The 9,656-nt window shown below is 54.4% G+C and overlaps 1 protein-coding gene across 1 annotated transcript; it reads left to right on the top strand.

The window, feature by feature from the left end:
* The first annotated feature begins 4,049 nt into the window (after window positions 1-4,049).
* INHBB (inhibin subunit beta B) lies at window positions 4,050-7,915 on the top strand. Its single transcript, XM_072874645.1, has 2 exons — window positions 4,050-4,507; window positions 7,140-7,915. Exons 1-2 carry the CDS (start codon window positions 4,105-4,107, stop codon window positions 7,913-7,915), a joined length of 1,179 nt encoding a protein of 392 aa, XP_072730746.1. The 5' UTR covers window positions 4,050-4,104.
* The last annotated feature ends 1,741 nt before the right edge of the window (window positions 7,916-9,656 follow it).

Here is a 9,656-nt window from a genome sequence, read left to right as displayed (position 1 = left end):
TCACATAGCACATTTCTTTCTGCCAACCCAGTTTTCTCTCCCTGTAGGCTCTCCTGCCTGAAAGCATCTAAGGTTTGAGTGTAAGTTCTTCTCTAGGAGGAAGCCAGAGAAAGTCCATTGTGTGAGAGCTGCCTCCAGAATGCTGTGTTGGACACACTTTAAATAACAACAGAGGTTATTAGTGTATTAGTTTGTTAGTAATTGCTAGAGAAGATAAGTCTTCCCAATATTTGAATATGCAAAATAGCTTTGGCTAACCGAAAAAGAGATTAAAAAAAAAAGCCAAAACATGCCACTGCAGTGAGTAACAAGGATGATTAAAAATCACTGTATGTAAAAAAGAAAACCTCTACCTTGTTTTACTACTAGAAATACCTTCCCAGATTTGTTATCCCCACTGAAGACATATTTTCCCTCTTTGGCATTTCATTCTCACTGGGACAACGAAATAGTTGTTTTCAAAGGGAGAGGGACTGTGTTTGCACCTATTTCTTGTTTGACAGTGACCTCTATGAACCAGTCATCACTGCTCTGCCTGTTGTTTTCTTGTTAGCTCTTTGCTGTCAAATTAATTACTGTGAAGCACTAAGCCTGTTGCATTCACGTGCTCTTATTAGCTCACAGGATGTCAGAGTGATTGGATTTTTAGCATTATTTCTTTTTTTACATTCCAGGCTTTCCATTCAAAACCTGTTACTGGCAGGGAGGAAATACTGTATCTAATTCTGATCTCCCATCAGGGAAGCTCCAGTGATACTCAGGATTTGATTTACAATGGTCTATATGCAATTAGACTGTGTTTATATTAAAACCAACATGAACAATCAGATTGGGATTGCAATGTGATTTTGAAGCACAGCATTAAGGGTCTTTCCTTTTGCAGTACAGAACAAGAAAGAAAATATTTATTATGAGAATAGGATTTGTCCCTTTCATTCCTAAATCACAGTAATGAGCTGATCCTCCAGCTGACCCTCTTTACGCTCTGGTATTGCTTGTATTAGTGACAACTAACAGAGCTAACGTGTGTGCAGTCCGGGAATACATGAGAAGTTTTATTCTTCTTTTAAAAACTGAAATGCACAGAAGGGGCTTCTTAGCTGTCATGCTTGAAATTTGCGTGTCCTGCTTCTGCTGCCCCTTGAAAACCAGCATTCGGCTCAATCAAAAAGATGACGGTCTTGAGCTGTGCTTTCGTTCTTGAAGGTCCATTTTTCTTTGTTAAAAAAAAAAAAAGAAAAAAGAAGTGCGATTAGAACAGCCGGCAGCCGCGTTGCCTGGGCCCGCTCCCGGGCTGTAGGAGGCTCAGCCCCAGGGGCTCCTTGGCCCAGCTCGGAGCACAGCCCTCGCCGTGCATCCCCCGTTTCCCAGCCCCAGCCCTCCGCCTGTGCAGGACCCGACGCGGACCGGGCCAGCAGCAGCCTCCGCCATCGCCTGCGACCGCCGGTTCCTCCGTGCGCCCGAGCGCCGGCGGGGCGGCGGCCCGGCCTCCGCCCGCTGACTCCCGGCGGGGCTTCGGCGGCTTCCCCGGCCGCTGCCCGGGCCGGGCGGGCCGCTCTGTCCCCGCCGCCCGCCGGCCCCGCCGCCCGCTTCCCCGCGCGGCCCCGAGGGGGCGCCCTCTGCCCAGGCTTCCCCGCGGCGGCGGCGCGCAGGGCCGCGGGGCAGCGCGCAGCGGCCGCGGCTGCCGGGCACGGCGGCGGCGCGGGGCCGCGGGACCGCGCAGGTGAGCCGCGCCGCGCCGCTGCCCCCCCCGCGTGTGCCCGGCCCCGGGCGTGCCCGGGCGGCGGGAGGGGGCGTGGGGCGGCGTGCCGCGGGGCGCAGCGTGGCTCGCTATCGCGTGGCTCGCTATCGCGTGGCTCGCTATCGCGCCCCGCTGCCGCGGCGGCGCGGCGGGCTCCCCGCCGCCCCCGGTCGCTCGCCCCCGGGCTGGGGTGCTGGGGGCAGCCGGGTGGGAACCGCTCCTGACCCCCGCGGGGGGACGGGGGGTGTCACAGCCCCCCTTCGCCGTGGGGGCCCCCCAGAGCCCGGGGCTGCCCCGCGGAGGAAAACCCGTTGCCAGGGCACGGGCAGGGCCGGCACTCCTGCCGGCTCCCCGCCGCGGCTGCGGGAGCGTGGCGTTCCCGTTATCTCCCCTCCCGGCTCCCCTCGGCCGCCGCCCTGAGCCGGCCCCCCCCGCGCTGCCTCCAGCAGGCTCCGCGCCCGCGTCCCTCCTGCCCCACGGAAAACATACACACGATCCCCGGCACCCGCCCCGATTACCCGGCCCATTCAAACAAACAAACAAACAAAAACCCGCCCCGTCGCAAAGCCAACCCGACGGTAAACTTTCTAATGACTTCTTCTTTCAAGTGCTTAAAAGGCAAGGAACACCGGGGGGGAGGTGGGGGGGGCGGGCAGCCGGGGCTACTGCAGCTCGGGGTCCGTCCGTCCTGCCGGGAGACGGGACGGGGACGCGGGTCGGTGTGCGGTGGGTGTGTTTGCGGGAAGCGGGAGGGAGGGAGGGAGGGAGGGAGGGGACGGGGGGAGTTAAAGAAACAGCATAGTTAATATTTCCACATCAGGAAGTTACTGTAATAGCCCAGGGGGCAAAAGACTTAACTTAATCTCCTAAATAGTGAGGAACCCATGGCGTCTCTGTTATAGGTTGGAGTTCCCACGTGGTTTTAACTCCTGTATAAAAGTTTCAGTAGAAAGTGCCACAATGTCGTGATTTTGCAGGGGGGGAAAATTAGCAGGAGGAGATCAGAGGAAGATAAGCGAGGAGCGAGCCGCTTCCCCGAGACGTTCCACTGCCGATCCGAGAGGGAACATCAGACGCGTTAAAAAAAAACAAAACAAAACAAAACACAGCGTTCAAGCCAGCACAAGGCGAGCGAAAGATCAAAAAGACGCGGGGAGAGAGAGAGAGAGGGAGACAGATTAACTGGAGCAGCAGCGGCAGCAGCAACAACAACAAAAATCACACTTAAAAATAATAACAACAATAATAATAATAAAACCCAAACCACCAACAAGGGAGATATTGTTTAAAAAGAGCGAGCGAGGGAGCGCGCTGAAGAGCTGGTCTGACCGAGTGGATCCGTGCAGCTTCTCCTGGGATCGCCGGGATCGAGCCGATTCCCCGCTCCGCGGCCGCGCAGCGCGCGGTGCCGCTGCCCGCGGCGGGGGTCGCGCCGGGCGCCGCCGCAGCATCCTCGCCGGACTCCGGACCCTCCGCGCCGCTTTGAGAAGCGAGCGTCTCGCTCATAATAAGCGGGGCGGTGGGGGGAGAAGACTCGCAACTGTGGAGCTGCCAGCCGCGTACCCCCTCCCCGCCGCCCCCGGCCCCCTCCCCGGCTATGCTCCGGGTCAACTTTGATGGCACGTTGAGAAGCGGCGGGCGCTGACGGGGGACAACCGAGCGGCGCGGCGCGGAGCCGACCTGCTGAGAGACCTGCACCCACGGCCTGTGGATTGTTGTCTTGCGGGGGCGGAGTGGGCGGGGGGGTACAAGTGGCATTTCTCCCCCACCTCCTTCCAGGCTATAAATTGGATTGTATATAAATCTGCTTCGTTTATCTCCCTGACCCCCCTCAATGACGCCGGACTAAAGAGCTCCTCTCCGCGGCCCGCCCGGACCTGCCGAAGCGAGCGATGGACCAGGAGCGGCTGCGCCCGGGGATGCCCCTCTGAAGCGGCGCGGGGCACCGGGGGAGCGCGGCGCCGCCTCCCCCCTGCTCCCCGGCTCCCCTCGCACCTCCGGCTCGCTCCCCGCTCCCCCTCCCTCCTCCCCGGGCTCCGCAGCCACCCCCTCACCTGCTGCCGTCCCCCTCCCCCGTGGAGCCGGGCTCTCCGTGCACGCCGAGCCTGCTGCCCCCCCCGACTTCGCCCTCGGTGCCTGCGTGTGCAGCCTCCCCCCTCCGCCTCCCCGGCGGCACACGCCGCTTCCCCGGGCGCCCCTCCCTCCGCCGCGGCCTCCCCCCCTGCGCGGAGCGGTTGCGGCCCCCCCGGCTTGGCTGCCACCGCCCCCTCCGCGCCGCGGAGCGCTCGGAGCGGCGCTGCCTGCAGACGGGCTCCCTGCGGCGCTTCGGGGCGGCCCCCAGCTCGGCCCCCCGCTCCTCCGCCATGGACGGGGCGGCTCGCCGGGGGGTGCTGGCCGCGCTGCTGGCCTGCGGGCTGCTCCTGCTGGGCGCCGCGGCCACCCCGACCCCGCCGGCCCCCGCCGGCGGCTCCCCGCAGGACACATGCACCTCCTGCGGCTTCCGGCGGCCCGAGGAGCCGGGCAAGGTGGACGGGGATTTCCTGGAGGCGGTGAAGAGGCACATCCTGAGCCGGCTGCAGATGCGGGACCGGCCCAACATCACGCACGCCGTGCCCAAGGCGGCCATGGTCACGGCGCTGCGCAAGCTGCACGCCGGCAAGGTGCGGGAGGACGGCCGCGTGGAGATCCCCAGCCTGGACGGGCAGGCGAGCGCCGGGCCCCCGGCCCACGACCCCGTCTCCGAGATCATCAGCTTCGCCGAGACAGGTGGGCGCCGCCCGGCCCCGCGCCCCCGCCGCCCGCGCTCCCCTGCCTGCCCGGCCTGCCTCGGCCCCCTGCCCTGCCGCTCTCCTTACCTGGCCTGCCTCTCCCCTGTCGGTCCCCCGGCTCGACCCCTGTCAGCCCTCCCGCTCGCCCTGCCTGTCCTCCTGCCCGCCGGCTCCGTCCCCCTGCCTGACCCCTGGCAGCTCCCCCTGACCGCCCTTGCCTGGCCCTGCCGCCGGGCCCCCTGCGCGCCCTGCCTGGCCCCCTGCCTGCTGCGGGCACCTGGCTGCCGGGCCCTCCGCCTCATCTGCTCTCCCCTCTGCTCCGCACCACCTTGCCCGGGCCCTGCCCGCTCCTTCCCGTCCTCCCTGTGCCCGGGCTTCTCCCCGGCTTGTGCCCTGCAACTCCCCGCGCTGTGTCCCTCCATCCCTCCGCGCCCTCCGTGCCCCCGGCTTCCCTCCGGCGGTCCTTCCAGCTGCACCGCGGCTTGCCTCCGTCCCTGTGCGTCCCACTGTCCCTCCTCCGCCTGTCCCGCTCCATCTCTCGCATCCCTCGCCTCGTCTGCCTGCCCTGCACATTCATCTGGTTCACTGCGTGCATCTGTCTGTTGAGGCTTGCATTCACCCGTCCTCCCTTTCCGTTCGTTTCCTATTTATTTAGCTTTCACGCGTAGCGTTGGCCTTGTCTGTTTGTCCGCTGTGTGCAGCCTCCTCCCAAGCGTGTCTGTCTCCTCTCTGTCTGTCGGTCCGTTTACTAACTGTGCCATCCATCCCCACGGTACCAGCCATCTCAGTCCTGTCCAGCCATTGCAGTTTTGTGTCACTGAATCCCTTCAGCGTAGCTTTCCAGCAGTTTATCCAGGCAACCGCTGTGCCTGTGAACTTTGCACATCTGACCATAACACCATCACTCTGCAAATTAGCTCTCTCCTGTCTATCTGCCCATCTCTCCTTCCCGTCATCGCTCTATCGCTCAGTTCATTTTTATCTCTCTCTATCTTCCTGTGGCATCTATATATCATTTGTCCACAAAATAAATCTCTTTCTATCCTGTATACTGCCCACTCATCATCTTTATCTACCCTCCCACTTACTAAAGGCATATACATTTACAGTATCTATGGGATCTGTTGCATTATACATATGCTTGTTATATTCACATACAAAATTTATGGGCACACACAATCTCACACAACACAAGTGATGTGGATCGGTGCAGCAACACCGTACTGTTCTTTTTCTGTCACTGTCACCACAGTTTATTAGGAAGTTGTCTATTTACTAACATGCGAAAGGCTTTCTTAGGGTACATTTTGGGGTTTATTATTTTTTAATAGGCTGTTGTTGGGAGATCTGGGGTGGGCTTATACTTCCATTTAGTATTCAAGCAGTCGCTGGCTTTTGTAACACTTCCAAAATCGACTTCGTGTAAAATGTAGAGAAATACAGTGAAAATTTTTGTCCCTGAAATATTACAAGGTACCGAATGGGCCCTGGAGGCACATTTGAAAGGCATCTGGGGTAACAAATGAAGACACCGACTATGCAAAAAATCCCATTCAGAGATTGACAAAAATAATAAAGATTCCTAGGAAAGGAGAAGGAAGACAAAATCTACATTTGGCTCTGTACAGAAAGAAGCGAAACAGATAAGGGCAGATGAGAAAATGCCTTTCCAGCAATAATTTTACATAGCGATGGGGAGGCTTTGATTCAAGGACCAGAATTACAGTCTCTGCTGTAAAGGCCAGCTTGCACATTTATCACCTACGCCAAATTCAGTTAGGACTTATAGTACAAAACTGCAAGCAGGGCCACTGGTATTTCTGAAACATATCACGCAGCAGGCTCTTTTGTTTACAAATAAGGGGTTATGTCAGACATTTGGTGACATTTGGTTTTCCGTGACTATTTCGCTCCTTTAATTCTGGTGTTATTGAAAAGCGTATTGAGAACAGTCAGTAACAGCGTTAGAGCGAGAGCAACCGCTTCGTTGCCTCGCCTTGTATGGGAGTTTATAGTGTCGGGGCGAAAAGGCGGAGATCGAAACGATTAATAATAGCCGATATTCTACCAGACTAAGCGGGGGTTAGCTTGATCTGTTGGACAAGCAGGCACATTACTGAAATATTTTCCCCTCCATCTCATGAATCCTCTCTGTTAAACTGCAATGAGAATATGTGAAAATCGAAACAAAATCCCTGGTTTGGCATTGGCGTTTCAGTGGTTATTGAAAGGGCTCTCCCCGTGAGAATCGGCGGGTAGCTGAAAGTTAAAACTATTCTTAAACCGACGAGATAGCAGAGTCCAAGTGCTGGTCTTTTCAAGGTGCTGCTGTAGCGTCTTTAAAGCTGGCTGGCTGGAAATACCCAGTTCCGGAGAGCTCTTACTGGTGTCTGTGGATCTGACACATCCGACTACAGCCCGATGATGAACATTGCTGTGGGAAGTCCCTTTTCAAAGCATTTCGATTGCAAATTGGGGATATCTGATTCAGTGCGTGCCTTCTGGCCGGCACGGCCCCGCCGTCACTCTCTCGATCCGCTGTGCTCTAGCGTTGTTCCTGAATCCAGAACGGCACACAAGCTAACGTTTCCTTTTTGACTTAATCTTGCTGATCTCTCCTTATCTTGCAGACGATCTGGCCTCATCTAGAGTCCGCCTCTATTTCTTCATCTCGAATGAAGGGAACCAGAACTTGTTTGTCGTTCAAGCCAGCCTGTGGCTTTACTTGAAGCTGCTTCCATATGTCTTAGAGAAAGGCAGCAGGCGAAAAGTAAGAGTCAAAGTCTATTTCCAAGACCCGGACACTAGCAACAAGTGGAATGTGGTTGAAAAGAAAGTTGATCTCAAAAGAAGTGGTTGGCACACTTTTCCCATGACAGAGGCAATCCAGGCTCTGTTTGAGAGAGGAGAAAGGAGACTGAACTTGGATGTTCAATGTGAGGGCTGTGAAGAGTATTCAGTGCTGCCAATTTATGTGGACCCCGGGGAGGAATCCCACCGGCCTTTTTTAGTGGTGCAAGCCCGCCTCGCCGATAACAAACACAGGATCCGGAAAAGAGGCCTGGAGTGCGATGGCAGGACCAATCTATGTTGCAGGCAACAGTTTTACATTGACTTTAGACTCATTGGGTGGAATGACTGGATCATAGCACCATCAGGTTACTATGGGAATTACTGTGAAGGGAGCTGCCCGGCCTACTTGGCCGGCGTCCCGGGGTCGGCTTCCTCCTTTCACACCGCTGTCGTGAATCAGTACCGAATGCGGGGGCTGAACCCGGGCACCGTGAACTCCTGTTGCATTCCAACCAAACTTAGCACAATGTCAATGCTGTACTTTGATGATGAATACAACATTGTGAAAAGGGACGTTCCCAATATGATTGTGGAAGAATGTGGTTGTGCTTGATTTAAGGTGTGTTTTGGGGGGGGGGAGAGAGAGAGAGAGAGGGTGAGAGAAAGAGAGAAACATTCCCGTACGAGATGGTGTTGGACGAAGTTTCACTGTGTATCCAGGCATCAGTGTTGGAAAGTCACTGTGGAAAAGTTTGACAAAAAAAAAAAAAAGGAAAAAAAAAATCATTTCACTTTGGTGTCAGGACAGTGGCAGTTTGTGGATCTTGGACACTTATATATTCTACCACTTATAAGTTAATGCTATGAAATATCTTAAAGACACACACACACACACATACACACACACACACGAAACGTGGGCACGTGCACAAACATGTGCTCATACATGCACACAGACACAGACACACACACGAGGCAGCTCGGAAAAGGGACATGAGCACAGAAAGTCAGTGACCAGTGACGACAGACCTAAATGCCTGCCAGTACGAGTGAACGGCTGAGCAGCTGTTTCCCCGCCTGCCGGCGAAGTCAGACCGAAATGAGCTCCCTTTGCTCAGGCAAAAGCACAGACTGCGAGAACACGACGTATTCTTGCACGCAGGTGTCGAAATGACCAAACTTAGAAAATTAAAAAGAAAAAGAAAAAAAAAAAGTAAAAAAAGTCGACCGTCACCTCTTAGGTCTAACGGGAAGCTGCAGGACACCTGCCTTTACCTGATGGTGATCACTTCCTCTTAATTTAAATTTATCTAAATGTAAACATCACAGATGATACCCACATCTTCCTACAGCACTTCCAGTAAGGAATAGCCTGGTACCATCAGAGAGAGAGAAAAGGAGAGAGACATGTATGCAACTGCTGTGTTTCTAACATCTGACCGTTGCGAAGTCACAAGCTGGGCTGGCGTGATCCGGTGCTTTAACTGCCCACTAGCAACCCGTGGATGGCTATACCCGCCGTGTCTTGGAAAGGGGGATCCGATACCGTATCTGGACTGTGTTGAGCGTTGGCATCTCTCACTGTTCAGAGAATGAAAAGTTTCGGTTTCAATCTGTGTTCTTCAATGAGGGATTCGGCACGGACACGTCATGTGGGGGACGAGCAACCGAGCAACCGCTACCACAGCTAAACCAATGAACCCTAAAGAGGAGTGACAGGAACAGAGTGGAGACGTTCTGACAAATGCAGTGTGTTCAATAACAGGCGAGGAACATTTTAACAAGTCTTGGAAAGGTGGAGAGAGGAGAGTGCTTTCAATTTCCTTACCAGGAGGTGTCGAGGATGGCCATAAAGATCAGAAAATAATGATACAGCATAGCACTTGCAAACTGCTTGAATGCACGTATAATAGCACTTGCAAATTTCAATGCCTTGAAAAGTGGTACTTGATAGTGCACTTATCTTTGCTCACTATCTAGGTAAACAGGTGCCGCATGAGCTATGCAATTTAAAGTGTTGACCCATACTAGACAAAACTGGACTTATGATATGACTTTTTTATATTTTTTTATACTTGAAATTAAATCTTTTGCTTCTTTTTTAAAGCGAATGATTGCTTTTAATGTTTGCACTGATTTAGTTGCATGATTAGTCAAAAAACTGCCATTTGAAAAAAATGTTATTTTTATAGCAGCAAAAAATGAATACAGTTAAATGTATTATACATAAATTTTGGAACCAAAGAGGCCAACATATTAGTTATAATTTTTATGAGATGGCAAAGCCATCATATATCATGTAGTCATACTGAGCAATCCCTCACGAGGCCTACCAATTGTTTCAGGGTACAAAA

This window comes from Ciconia boyciana, chromosome 10, assembly GCF_034638445.1.
Source record: "Ciconia boyciana chromosome 10, ASM3463844v1, whole genome shotgun sequence".
In the NCBI taxonomy this organism is placed as follows: Eukaryota; Metazoa; Chordata; class Aves; order Ciconiiformes; family Ciconiidae; genus Ciconia; species Ciconia boyciana.
The sequence above is the reverse complement of the archived record's forward strand: the minus strand, read 5'-3'. Positions and strand labels throughout refer to the sequence as shown.